The 13,112-nt window shown below is 49.9% G+C and overlaps 2 protein-coding genes across 19 annotated transcripts; one reads left to right on the forward strand and one right to left on the reverse strand.

Moving 5' to 3' along the window:
• Positions 1–119: 119 nt before the first annotated feature.
• Positions 120–8,445, reverse strand: CREB3L4 (cAMP responsive element binding protein 3 like 4). 14 transcript variants are annotated; one of them, XM_081494820.1, is made up of 15 exons: positions 8,029–8,445; positions 7,577–7,809; positions 6,658–6,778; positions 5,591–5,696; positions 5,361–5,399; positions 5,048–5,222; positions 4,447–4,624; positions 3,970–4,216; positions 3,710–3,825; positions 1,653–1,745; positions 1,412–1,518; positions 1,226–1,294; positions 1,044–1,128; positions 752–848; positions 120–619 (listed from the first exon to the last, which is right to left on the reverse strand). In XM_081494820.1, the coding sequence occupies exons 7-15, from the start codon at positions 4,618–4,620 to the stop codon at positions 426–428; spliced, it is 1,182 nt and encodes a 393-aa protein (XP_081350946.1). In that variant the 5' UTR covers positions 4,621–4,624; positions 5,048–5,222; positions 5,361–5,399; positions 5,591–5,696; positions 6,658–6,778; positions 7,577–7,809; positions 8,029–8,445; the 3' UTR covers positions 120–425. The 14 variants fall into 14 exon arrangements, with proteins under 14 accessions (XP_081350946.1, XP_081350944.1, XP_081350934.1 ...); XM_081494818.1 differs by having other exon boundaries at positions 7,915–8,445; XM_081494808.1 differs by having other exon boundaries at positions 1,653–1,748; positions 7,915–8,445.
• Positions 4,079–12,662, forward strand: SLC39A1 (solute carrier family 39 member 1). 5 transcript variants are annotated; one of them, XM_081494826.1, is made up of 4 exons: positions 4,079–4,599; positions 9,384–9,602; positions 9,772–9,902; positions 11,023–12,662. In XM_081494826.1, the coding sequence occupies exons 2-4, from the start codon at positions 9,416–9,418 to the stop codon at positions 11,677–11,679; spliced, it is 975 nt and encodes a 324-aa protein (XP_081350952.1). In that variant the 5' UTR covers positions 4,079–4,599; positions 9,384–9,415; the 3' UTR covers positions 11,680–12,662. The 5 variants fall into 5 exon arrangements, with proteins under 5 accessions (XP_081350952.1, XP_081350949.1, XP_081350951.1 ...); XM_081494823.1 differs by lacking the exon at positions 4,079–4,599 and adding an exon at positions 8,618–8,989; XM_081494825.1 differs by lacking the exon at positions 4,079–4,599 and adding an exon at positions 8,618–8,666.
• The last annotated feature ends 450 nt before the right edge of the window (positions 12,663–13,112 follow it).

Here is a 13,112-nt window from a genome sequence, read left to right on the forward strand (position 1 = left end):
GGTTTGGGGCAGGAAGTCATGGGGGGTAGAGAGGGAAAGGGGGGTAGTGATTTTAGGCCCCAGTTTACTAAGTACCTATCTTCCTCCTCTTCCACTACTTACTTAATACTGTTAGGATATAGTTTTACCAAAAAAAGTTTATTTCTTAACCAAAACATCAGTTTCCCTTTAACCCTTTAACATCAGTTTTCCCTTTCCCTTTAGTCCTCGAAGAAATAAAATCACAGATACATAATGAAAGTATTTGAGCTTCCCCCTGACCTAGGCCAACTAAGCCATGGGGTACAGACATCAAGGGCATCCTTATGTGATTCAGACCCCTGAGGCCAAAGAGCCCTGAGTGGGAACCCCAGGAGGAAGCCGAACAGTAGCAGAGCCCTGGGTTTCTTATTGTGATTGGGAAGTGAGCCAGGAAGTGTTACAGCTCACATTTCATCTGCATACAACACAGTTCTGATGTGCCTGCTGGGGCCTGCCCTCCCTCCCACCTTCTCAAGCAGTGTCCTTGTTGAGCTGTTTGCACCCTTGGCCCCAGGTGGCCCGTCCAGTCTGGACTCTACCACTGCGTTTTCAGGATTCTCTGTCATGTCCCTGTGAGTCAGGATGTTTCTGGAAATCACTGTGGAGTGAAGGAAAAAGGGCAGCAGAATAACGCTCCCTCCCTTGGTCAGGAATCCTAGACAGCACAGGGCCTCCCTCCCACTTCTTGACTACCCGGAAAACAGAGTTCCTTCTTGCCCTTGCCTCTCACCTCCATGAAGCTGGTAATCCTCAGGCCCAGCTTCTGGCAGGCCCTGAAAAGGGCTGAAGCTGGGCAAGATGATGAGAGCCAAGGAGAAAAGAAGGATCTGGGAAGAAGCAAGAGGACACTTGGGCTATGGGGGACCATCAATGAAGGGAGCAGAGGGCAGAGTGACTAGGGGGCAATTGGGGTCATTAAAGATGGGATAATAGGTCTGGCTAGGAAGTGAGGAGCATAGGGATGGAAATGTGGCACAAGGTGGAGAAGGTGAGGGGGGAGATGGGAAATAGACCAATGGTACCAGAACACAAGTGCTAGTCTGGGCAGCTTTGTTGGAGGTTTGAACAATAAGCATCTGCAGCTGGCGGAGCTGAGTCACCAGGGATCTGGGAAACAAGGAATGAAGAGTTAGATCTCTTGGGAACCAGGGCCCAAGAATGTGTGCAGCACTCTTCCCCCAACACGCAGACTGTTTTCACTCACATGTTGTGCCTCTCTAGCTCCTGGACTTTTTTCTGTAGTTCCTGGTTCTGTGCAGCACAGGCAGCCACCCTAGGGAGGGCGGAAAGGTAGGCTAAGGCTCTGTAATCATGTCCACCCCTGACCTCACCAGCCTTGGTAAGGACGGGGGCCCAGACTTGAAGCAAAGAAATGTGAGTCCAAACATACCTGCTCTCTAGGCCATCAATGTACTCCTTTTTCCGCCGCCGGCTGTCCTGAGCTGACTGCTTGTTACGGATTTTCCTTCTGACCTTCTTGAGAACCCTCTCCTCTGCCTGGAGGCCCAGGGTGTGTCAGTCCTGGGCTCTCAGCCTCCCCCAACTCCTCAACTTTGTCCTGCTCTCCTGGCTCCTCAGAGGCCTTGATAGGGCCACAGTATTGGGTAACACCCTTTGGGGAAGAGTGTTACCTTGGTGAGGGGCAGGTGAGAGGGTAGGGAAACCCCTTCCTGTCCCAGCAGCCGCTTCTCCTCTTCTGTCAGGAACAAGGTTTGACAGGGCAGCTGCTGGAGCATGAGAGAAGATGAGAAGGGAGAGAGGGTCATCCCATTCTCAAGACTGTTCCCCTTGCATGCCTCCTGGGGAGTGTTTCCTGTTTGCTCTGAGGAATAACAAACCATGAAATGAGATGAGGGGCAGGGATCTTAATTCAGACAGACTCTCACTTAAGCCACAGGGACTTCCTGAGGCTGACTAGGGAAAGAGGAGGTGGTTTTGTCATATTTTTTGTCCACAGACTTAGGCCCTTGGCAGTCTGACCAGGCTAGGGAGGACCTATTCTGATGCAGACCTTAGGAATATCTGGAGAGGATGTGGAGTAACTCACTAAGGTAGAGTCTGCTTAATCTTACAGCAGACAAATGATTCATCTTCAGCCATTAACTTCAGTTTGGCAGTGTTACTGCCAGCCACAAGTTGCTTGTCAGCCACAAGGAGATCCCTGGGGTGGTGGCTCGTTCTCCCCTCGAGTCTGAGCCCTACTCAGACTGAAGTTCTGTTCCCTCTCAAAGAATGCCCCAAAGGCAACCAGACTGAACAGAGTATGTGGGGAGGGTAGATGGTGTCTGGTTAATGTGACCCCATCAACTGAGTAGCTTACTTTTCTAACTAATACTCCATTTTGAAACATTTATACTTCACTTTGTGGCTCAAAAGGAAATTGCTTTTTGCTTTCTGATGATCTTTGACTTTTTTAGCTAAACCACTCTACCTCTGACTTTTTCTGATGTTCCCTTCTTGCTTCTGATACTGTTTGGTGCTATATTAGAGGGGTGTCCCTCCCAATCCACCTAATCAAAATCTCTGAAAATGAAGCCTAGAGGGTATTTGTTTATTATGTTCTTGGCTGTGCCATGTAGCTTGCAGCATCTTAGTTCCCGATCAGTGATCGATTCCATACCCCCTGCAGTGGAAGCCCTGAGTCCTGACTACTGGATTGCCAGGGAATTCCCCTAGAAGATTTTATTTTAAAAACAATACCAGGGCTTCCCTGGTGGCTCAGTGGTAAAGAATCTGCTTGCCAGTGCAGGAGACATGGGTTCAGTGTCTGATCTGGGAAGAGCCCATACGCCCTCGAGCCTGTGTTCCACAAGAGAAGCTACCACAATGAGAAACCTGCTCACCACAACTAGAGAATAGCCCTCACTCCTCACAACTAGAGAAAAGCCTGCACAGCAATGAAGACCTAACACAGCCAAAAATAAATAAAATTAAACAAAACCAGGACTTCCCTGGGAATCCAATACAAATGCCCCAGTGTTTCTGATGCACACACAAGTTTAGATGCCTCAGGCTTTTTAAGATTCCTCAGCCCAAGATTCTAAGATGTTTTGCTTGGCTTCTGGTCTCAGCTTCAATTACAGATTTGCAGAGAGGCTAGAACTTATTCCCTGCCTTTTGCACACAAGGAGTTCTTTTCAGGATAAAGGGAGGAACAGTGACCTGGGCAAGGTCCCCTCTTCATCCTCACTGCAAGGAACCAGCCCAGCTCCCCTTGGGTAGGTATGTGACCTGTCATACCCCTATGCTGTAACTATGGGCAGTGGGTGACTGCTGAATATTGTTCCAGTAAAAACTGTAACTGCAGTTGCTTCTACACCCTGTGCCCAGTAACCAGTTGGATTCCCCGGCAGCCTATCCCATTTCCACGTCCTGACTCAAGGCTGATACAATGGCCCTAACTGAGCAGACAATGTACACAGGACCAGGCTTTCTCCTGAGTCCTATCTTTGGATTCCCTCACCCCACCCTCTCCTTAACCGAAACATTACCCCCTTAACCTCAAGGGCTTCTGTCTCTCTTGTCCATTCCTGCTCTTATAGTTGCTCACATCTCTCTGGCATTCAGGCCCTATGCCACAAAAACGGGCAAAGACAGTGTTCAGCATCAGTTTTCCCCTCCTTCAACCCCTTTTCCCCAGTTCTGTGTATCAGAGAGTACTGAGTCCAGTTGACTCCCCAAGACTCACCAGGGCTGCAGGAGGCACTGAATTTACAGTAGCTGCTGTGGGCAGGATGTGAGCATCAGGAGGCAGCTCACTGACCACGCAGGCATCAGGCACCATAAATGGTGGGCTCCACTGATCTGAGGGAGACATAAGTGGCTGGGAGAAAGGATGTGGATGGCCACAGGCCCTGGGTAGTGGCATAGGTTGGGGAAACCCCCTTAACTCCAGGGTTAGGACTGGACCTGGAGGGCCAATGTCCCCTTCCTACAAAGAACACTGACCTAGTTGAATGGAGATGAGCCCTACAGCTGGCCCAGCTTCCCCCTGCATCCTCTCCAGGGTCCCTGCCTCATAGACAACCTCATAGAGGGCAGGGGAACTGGGTTGCTTGGGGGCAGGGGGACTGTCTGGATGGCCAGGATCCTCAGAGATTCCACTGTCACTGCCAGGAGATGCTTCTGAGCAGTAAACTTGATTGGGGTCAATGAAAAGTTTCAGGAAATCTTCAGGCTCACTCTCTTGAAGACCCTGTAGTAGAAGAGGGTGTGAATGTGTATAGGGAAGAATTCTGGAAGTCCTATCTAATGTCAAAACTAGATCAGTTTCAGTCCCTTCTGTCCTTGGACATGAGGGTAGTTACAACTCATGTCTATTTTAGGGGCTCTGTCTTCAGACCTCAAAGTGGAAACTGAAGCCTCTTGCACTTCTTATCACAAGAGTTGTCTCAACCCATACCCATTCCCATTCATCACACTCACACAGCCATGGCCCCCACTGCACTCCCAGCCTTGCAGCCCCTGTTCCTGTAGCCTAGTCACTGGAACCTCTGAAGGTGGACCATGGAGTCCCAGCTCCAGGAAGGATCCTGTTGAGAAGACATCTTCTGGAGGTTCCAGACACATGTCCAGCAGGTCAGGGGTTCTGAAATCCATGGTTCTGCCGGGAGGCATGGGGGAGGGGGGGCAGTTGCGGAAGGAGAATGAGGGCTCTCCCCCTCCCCCACCCCACAGTTTCCAAGCTCCTCTCCCTTTTCCATTATACTCCTTTCTCTCCTGGGCAGCCCCCTCAAATGTCACCCCAGCGATCTCGCCTTCAGCCTTATCTCTCTGGTTCAGACCAACAGGCACCCCCCTGGGTATTACCTGTTTCGAAGAGCCCAGCCCTGTCAAGCCAGCCTAGCCCGTTGATGGCCCCAAACAGTACACCTTTTCTTTCTTCCAGGATCTCGCATCCTGGACCTGCCTAGCCAAACCCCGCCCCCAGCCTTACACTACAAAAGTGGGTTGTACCCAGCCAAGAGCCACGAAAGGGGAGCAGTTATCTGGAGCAGGGGGGTTAAGCGGCTGAGCGTCCACAAACCGGGCTTAAGACATCAGCCTGGCCCTTTCTGCCTCAGTTTCTCTTAGTGACAGCAGATCTTCCTGCGGGTTTGATGGCTCTTCAGGGAAGGGTAGAGATGGCCGTGAATGGAGCACAGAGCGCTTGGTGCCTGTTCTCCAGCCGTCTGTAAAACTGACGGGAGACTACGGCGGGGCTGAAAACAGGAGAGAAGTGTCCGTAGGACTGCCAAAGACTGCCAGAGGCCTCCCCTCCCCCACTCCATGGCGCTCTTCCCCCACTTGAGTCTGATTGGAAGCTAAAGAGGGGCTGTGCCTTGAGCCCAAGGGATTACCGTCTGGAGGCAGGCTCCGCCGTAACTGGTGGGAATTGGCTGTCAGAGAGAGGGGGAGAGAGAGAGAGAGGCCAATGCAGCCAGACTATTTATTTGTCTGGCAGGGATTTGGTTCCGCGGCACCAGAAGGAGGGTAAGAGCCAGAAGACTTACAGTAGGGAAGGGGGTGGGGGGTGGGGTGAGGGGAAGTTCCGGGAATGTGGGTAGAGGCTTGGTTTGGTTTCACTTGCCACGTGACTCCGAAGCTCTAGGCCGGGAGTAAATAACCAGACAGAGCTTTGACTTTGGAAAGTCGCGCAATCGCCGGTTGTCTAAATCCATAATCCATGCATCATGCTATTGATAAAGAACAGCAGTTACATATACACACTCACAGGTTAACTAATGGAGGGACAAGGGTCTAGAAAACTACAAAAGGTTAAAATACTCGGATTTGGTTTGGGAGTTTGACTTATTTTTCTCATATACTTACCAGTAATAGTATGCAGTATGTGTTCTGCATCTGTATAATTTACAATTTTACCAAAGAGGAGACAGATAACATGACACAAGTGTAATAATAGCGAAAGTCGGGACATTTTGCCTTCATCTAAAGACTGATGACCCAGGAATTCACTTTGAATAAAATAATGGGGACTTCCCTGGCAGTCGGGCAGTTGAGACTTCCTGCTTCCACTGCAGGCAGTGCAGGTTCGATCCCTGGTTGAGGAGCTACAATCCAACATGCGTTTGGGCATGGCCAAAAAAATTTTTTTTAAATGGAGCTATACTGATTAGGTATGGTTTTCATCTGCCTCCCAACAGTACTTCAGATAAAGCACACAAATTTGGAGCATATATCTGGAGAAAACCATAATTTGAAAGATACATGCATCCAAATGTTCATTGCAGCAGTATTTACTACAGCCAGGACATGGAAGCAACCTAAATACCCATCAATGGAGGAAAGGATAAAGAAGATGTGGTACATATATACAATGGAATATTACTTAGCCATAAAAAAGAAAATTAATGCCATTTGCAGGAACGTGGATGGACTTTGAGGTTGTCATACTGAGTGAAGTAAGTCAAATACTTACTTACAATATACTTACTTACAATATAATACTTACTTACAATACTTACTTATAATACTTACTTACAATATAATATCACTTATATATGGAATCTTAAAAAAAGGTACAATGAACTTATCTACAAAACAGAAATAGAGTTACAGATGTAGAAAACAAATTCACCATTTCTAGGGCGTAAGGGAGGTGGAGGAGTAAATTGGAGGATTGGGATTGACACATACCTACTACTCTGTATAAAATAGATAACTGGAACTTCCCTGGTGGTCCAGTGGTTAAGACTCTGCTTTCCAATGAAGAGGGCACAGGTTCGCTCCGTGGTCAGGGAAGTAAGATCCCACATGCCTCAAGGTATGGCCAAAAAATAAATAATAAAAAAATAGATAACTAGTCAGGACCTACTGTATAGCACAGGGAAATCTACTTAATGCTCTGTAGTGGCCTATATGGGGAAAAAAATCTAAAAAAGAGTGGATATATGTATAATTCACTTTTTTGCTGTACACTGAAACAAACACACAACATTGCAAATCAACTATACTCCAATAAAAATTTTTAAATCATAATTAAAAAATAAATAAAAATAAAGCACAAAAACTTGGGATGTGAATCCAGAATTCAAATGGGTATTCTTCCTGTGAAAATTTAAATAGGTTGAAGGTAAAGAGAAGAATAAGATCTAATAGTTATTGAGTAACTAATATATAGTCAGGCATTTTCATGTTACCCATATAATTCTCATAGCAATTCACAGCTGGCAGAGGAAAGAAGCGATTTTCTCAAGATTACTGTCAAAAAAATTGCACTATCTAAAAGCTCAGAATTATGTTTTATTTGGTGGTCTTTCTGAGGCCTTCAGGCCCGGGAGGCAGCCTCTCACACAACTCTGAGGGACAACTCCAAAAAGATAAGGGAGGAATCAGGATACATAGTTTTTGCAACAAAGACCAGGTATTCAGAACATCAAAAGACTACTACTAATTAAAGAACACCAGATAGCTCAAGTTAATGAATTTAACATTTCTCTGTGTTTGGAAAGACCTTAGCAGGTTGTGCTCATTGAAATCATTACTTTGATTTGCACCTTAGCTATCTGGGGCCATTATCCTGTTCTTTTCCATCCTGAGTCCCCTCAGGGGTTACCTTATGGAGGTGGCTGCAGTAACTAAGGGCTTGGCAGCGGGGCAGCCCATTCCTCTCCATTTTGAGTTCCCTCTGGGCTCACCACGCAGCTGTAGTGGCTTGATGGCTTCAACATCCTTTGTTTACTCATATGGCAAGCAACATTTTTCATTTATACTTTGTAAGTAGCTGAACCAAGATTTGAAAGACTTGGTTCATTCAAGGAACAGAAAACAGAAAAGAGGCTGATGCAGCTGGAGGGAGAGAAGATAGAGCCAGGTTAGATTGGAGAGAATCCTGGCCAGCTGCCCTGAGGCATGGTGAGGATAAGTTGGGGTGTACAGAGAGAAGCTCCTCACCAAGTGGGGTTTCAGCAACCCCTGAGAGGGGTCCCACCACTTTACCCACTTGAACAGGCAGAAGGCTGCACACAAGTCAGCTCCCACCATTGGTACTTCAAGAAATACTCTCACTTTGCTTGCCTCCTCTTTCAATTCTTCCTTGTCTTTTTTTCTTCCTTGTGGGTGCTAGCACGGGAAATCAAGCAAGGAAGTCAGTCTTAGGAATGGAATGCCTTCCCTTTGGCGCCCTGGTGCCCAGAAGGGGATCTTGGAATCCTCTAAAAGAGATAAGAAGACTTTGGCCCATGACCAGGAAGATATCCTCAGAGATGTGGGAGGCAGAAGACTTGGGAATGCGGGGGTGGGGTATGGAGCATCATCTTGGCCGGCACAGAAGCATCTAGCTTTCTCTTTTATAATCTTCAAAGGATCGATGCCTTTGTAGTCAGGTCCGCGGGTCTGACCACCACAGAGATGAAGGCTCTCAGACCTTAGATGCTCTCTGAGTTCCTTTCCCTTGCTCGGCCCCCAACCCGCAGCTCCGCACTCCCCCAGGTCGTCCACGCCTCCGCCGGACTCGGGCTGCCGACCTCTGATTGCTCCTAGCTCACGTCACTCACAGTTTGGCCCCGCCCTCTAGGCGCTGTCATTGGTCACTGGGGGCCGGTACGCGGTGGACGCGGGGGGAGGGGGAAACGAAGGGGAGGGGGCGGGAATTCCCGACTCGAGGCCGGAACCAAGCGGATGCCTTGTTTTGAGACCTTCCAGAGGTGAGTGCTGGATCCTAGAAAGCGGGATCGGGGTCGGCCACCCAGGCCTCCCCGAGCCTACGAGCCGGAGTCCCAGCTCTCGCATTCTTCTTCAGCTTCCCGGCACTGTGGTGGCCTCAGACCCCGCCTCCCGGAGCCCGGACTTCCAGACACCGCCCTCAGTTGTTGGGTCAGCCCGTTCCGGGACCCCGGACTCCTAGGGCCCCTCTTTGGTCTTCTGTCCCGACATCCCAGCCCGTGGCTTGCAACGGTCGCTCTCTGCTTTCAGAGAGATGGCCCTGGGGAAATGGGAGCGGGAAAGCACCCCAACTCGCTCTGTTCAGGTGGTCCACTAAGCTATCCGTGACATCTCTTCTTGAACCCCTTTCGCTTCATCCATTCCTTCCTGGAGGGGGCGGCTGGCATCTACTTTGCTTAAAGGAGCCCAGCACCCTAGTTTGCTGGGCGTCTCATGTGAAAGAGTAATGAGGTAGTCACACAGTCCCCATACCTCAGTTTCCGCCTTGCTAGCTAGGTCCCTGAATAAGTCATTTGAAAGAGAGAAAATCTGAGGGGAAAGAGGAATAGCCTCAGGGCAGGAGTGGATGAGTCACACAGGGATAGGGAAGGTCAGAAAGTGGCTGGGTTGAGGGAGCTGCATTCTGCGAGCCATCCTTCCCTTTTCCTTAGTCCCATATTTCCCTTGTGACCATTTCCCCACTCACTCTGTCTTCCTAGGTCTGAGAGTCATTGGAGCTACCACAGCTACCATGGGGCCCTGGGGAGAGCCAGAGCTCCTGGTGTGGCGCCCCGAGGCAGCAGCCTCAGAGGCCCCAGTGCCCATGGGACTGGAGGTGAAGTTGGGGGCCCTGGTGCTGTTGCTGGTGCTCACTCTCATCTGCAGTCTAGTGCCCGTCTGTGTGCTGCGGCGGCCAGGAGCTAGCCCTGAAGCCTCAGGTAAGCCTCTCCTTTCCCCTGTTCCATGGATGCTTGGCTTAGGGAAGCCCCTGGGGTTAAGGAAGTGGACCTAAGGGGGGACAGCAAGAGTGAGTATTGCTTTGATTGGGTAGTGGGGCCTAAAGGGGGTTCATTTACTCATTCCTCTCTGTGTTCCACTCCTGCCCAGCCTCCCGGCAAAAAGCCCTAAGCCTTGTAAGCTGCTTTGCGGGCGGTGTCTTTCTGGCCACATGTCTCTTGGACCTGCTGCCTGACTACCTGGGTGCTATAGATGAGGCCCTGGCAGCCCTGCACGTGACGGTGAGCCCTGGTCATCTGCATGTGACCCTGTGTATGTGGGTGTTCAATCACATACCTCCAGGAGAGGTGGTTTGTATGGATCTGTTCGTGTGTCACTCTATGACTGTATGAAGACTCTTGGCCTGTGACCCCGTGAGCTGTGATTTTTAGTCACAGAGCAGCACAACTCTGTGGGTTCTTACCCCCTCAGTCCTTATGTGACCTCTTTGTACCCTTTGAGATAGTGTGAGGAACCTTGTTACCAGGTGCATGATCTACTTTGTGGGTGTCTCTAGTTGCAGCCTCCAGGAAGATAATAGCACTCTAAGAATCATCTTTACCCTCTCAGCACTTTCCTGAAGGGTTGGAGATAGAGGTCCCTACAGGCCTGGGATGGGTAGGAGGCAGTTTCCAGGGACCTGGTGTTCCTGTAGCCCAAGGAAGAAGGATATAGGGAAGATCATGTCCAAGGCACAGGACAGTCTTATTGGAAAAACTGAGACAGTTGGAGGAACTGAGGAAGTAACACAGACTGTAACCGTCTGTATCTGTGACTGAGTGACCTGTGTCTCTGTGTGACTGTGTGTAAGCCTGATTGTCCCTGTGACAGTATGTGGCTTAGTGTGTGAGCACTTGGGAAAGAGGGCCAGTGTGTGGCCTACGTGTCACACTTTTCTACATCAGTGACTTTCAACTGGGGGTGATTTTGCCACCTCTCCAATCCACCCCGCCTACCCCCCAGGAAACATTCAGTAATGAAATATTTTTGGTTGTCCCAATTCAGGGAGGGAGGGCTTGCCTTGCTACTAGCATCTAATGAGTATAGGCTAGGGATGCTGCTAAACATCCAACAGGGCACAGGACAGCCCTCTACAACAAAGAACTGTCCAATCCAAAATGTTAATAGTACCAAAACTGAGAAACCGTGGTTTCCATGTAACACTGGGGGTGACACCATAATCTGTCCGGTTGTGTGTCATTCTCAGTCTATGGCACCAAGTGACTCTGTATTTTTGCATAACTGAGAGTGGCTCTGTGCAGGACCCCAGGTCTGTGTAACTGGGACTAAACCCTGCATCTAACTCTTCCTCTCCCTTCTTGGCTTGTCTTCTGAACTCCATGCTGTCCCCTCTGCCCACAGCTCCAGTTCCCTCTCCAAGAGTTCATCCTGGCCATGGGCTTCTTCCTGGTCCTGGTGATGGAGCAGATCACACTGGCTTACAAGGAACAGTCGGGACCACCACCTCGAGAGGAGACGAGGGCTCTGCTGGGAACAGTGAATGGTGGGCCACAGCACTGGCATGATGGACTGGGGGTCCCACAGGCAGGCGGAGCCTCATCAGCTCCCTCAGCCCTGCGTGCCTGTGTATTGGTCTTCTCGTTGGCCCTGCATTCCGTGTTTGAAGGGCTTGCAGTGGGGCTGCAGCGAGACCAGGCTCGGGCCATGGAGTTGTGCCTGGCTTTGCTGCTCCATAAAGGTATCCTAGCAGTCAGCTTGTCCCTGCGGCTGCTGCAGAGCCACCTGCGAGCACAGGTTGTGGCTGCCTGTGGGATCCTCTTCTCATGCATGACACCCCTGGGCATTGGACTGGGTACAGCTCTGGCTGAGTCAGCTGGGCCACTGCACCAACTTGCCCAGTCTGTGCTGGAGGGCATGGCGGCTGGCACCTTTCTCTATATCACCTTCCTGGAAATCCTGCCCCAGGAGTTGGCCACTTCTGAGCAGAGAATCCTCAAGGTCATTCTGCTTCTAGCAGGCTTTGCCCTGCTCACTGGCCTGCTCTTTATCCAAATCTAGAAAGCTCCAAGACAGGCAGGGAAGGTTGGGTATCACATGCCCTTGACCTTCCTCCCCCTCTCCCAGTGTGTGGGGAAAAGGAAGGAGTGGGGAAGGGAGGTATTGAGGGCCAAAAAGTTCTCTGGGAGATAGGCTTGGAGCCTTTGAGACTCTTTGTCCAATGAGAGGAAATTGGGCAGACAACAGCCTGACTCCCAGGCCCAAGGGACAAAAGATGGTCAAGTCACTAGAGATATAAGGGACATTAGTATTGGGGAGGACAGTGAGTGCTAGTATCAGGGGTCAGACACTACACATAGGGACAAGCGGATATTTGTAAGGCTGGAGGTGAGCACCCAACTGCTGTGGGAATAGAGGCATAGAAAAGGCATAGGCTGAGTTGGCAATCCTATTGGTTCTAGCCCATTTCAGCCCTCTTTCACTTGGAGTGTTCTCCTCCTACTTTTCTTAGCTCCTACTTTCATATCTATCTTCCTCTTCCCTTCTCCAAGGGGACCAGTGCCAAATGGCCTCTTCCTACCAGTTTTGGTACCTCTGGATTCTCCAGTCCTGCTCACTACTCTATTTTTAAAGTGCCAAATAAATCCCCTCTCTCTTTCTCAAAGCACAAGTGAAGATGCTGAGCCCTGCCCAGCACATCAGTGGAAGGGGTCTGCTTGCTCCTTGTTTTGGTCCTAGATGGTGAGCTGTGGTAGAAATGTTTGCTGAGCTGGGGTTGGGGGCATATTGGCAGAGTTACCATCCCCCACTACTGCTGCACCCTGAGTACTGAACATGCACACCGTGCCCCAAGCCTAGATGATAAACACTGAGCTGCCAAAACTTTTTTTTATACCAGAGGATCCCAAGGGGGAAGGGGAAGGCTCACCCCCAGGGTTATTTTTGGGGGAGGGAGGGCTATGCGTAGGGCCATATTCTCTAGAATCTATTTTACTAACTGACCTGTTTTGGGAAATGTTACCCAAATAAAACAAGTTTCTATACATGTGTTCTGTATCTGTCTTGGGAAAGGGGTGGGTGGGCACGTGGCGAATCTGAGAGAGTCTGAGTTTCAGATGTTTAGAGCTGTTTTAATATGCCTGGTCTTACTGTCTTCATTCAGGCTCCTCTAGTCCCTTTCCCAGAAAATGACCAAATTTTTCCTCTTGTCTCTTCCTGCTTTCCTCCCTGTCTCCACCCCTTCCTTTTCCTCCCCTTTTCCTTTACTCATTTTAAACCCTCGCCCTTCGCATTTGTAGGCTCTGGACCAATATAGGAACTACTTTTCCCAGTTTGCCCCACGCAGGGAGGAACCGAGAGGGAGGAGCAAAGTCCCCGGGTCCCGGAGTCAACAGGGCTGCTGGGAAATGGTGTCCGTTTCCTCGCTCTTATTGCGTGACTGGGGCTGCTTAAGAGTCACGTAAACAAACTACAACTCCCGGCGGTCCCCGCGC

The sequence above is a fragment of the Giraffa tippelskirchi genome, chromosome 5 (genome assembly GCF_054371585.1).
Source record: "Giraffa tippelskirchi isolate mGirTip1 chromosome 5, T2T-mGirTip1v1.2.pri, whole genome shotgun sequence".
NCBI classification, from domain to species: Eukaryota; Metazoa; Chordata; class Mammalia; order Artiodactyla; family Giraffidae; genus Giraffa; species Giraffa tippelskirchi.

Excerpts from the sequence above, each read along its gene's own strand:
- CREB3L4 (XM_081494814.1), bottom strand. The coding sequence starts at position 4,620 with ATGGATTTCAGAACCCCTGACCTGCTGGACATGTGTCTGGAACCTCCA. Across the intron at positions 1,519-1,652 it reads CTCACCTGCCCCTCACCAAG|GCAGAGGAGAGGGTTCTCAA; the intron begins GTAACACTCTTC and ends CTGGGCCTCCAG. Across the intron at positions 620-751 it reads GGATTACCAGCTTCATGGAG|TGATTTCCAGAAACATCCTG; the intron begins GTGAGAGGCAAG and ends TTCACTCCACAG.
- SLC39A1 (XM_081494823.1), top strand. The coding sequence starts at position 8,953 with ATGGGAGCGGGAAAGCACCCCAACTCGCTCTGTTCAG. Across the intron at positions 8,990-9,383 it reads CCCCAACTCGCTCTGTTCAG|GTCTGAGAGTCATTGGAGCT; the intron begins GTGGTCCACTAA and ends CTGTCTTCCTAG. Across the intron at positions 9,603-9,771 it reads AGCTAGCCCTGAAGCCTCAG|CCTCCCGGCAAAAAGCCCTA; the intron begins GTAAGCCTCTCC and ends ACTCCTGCCCAG.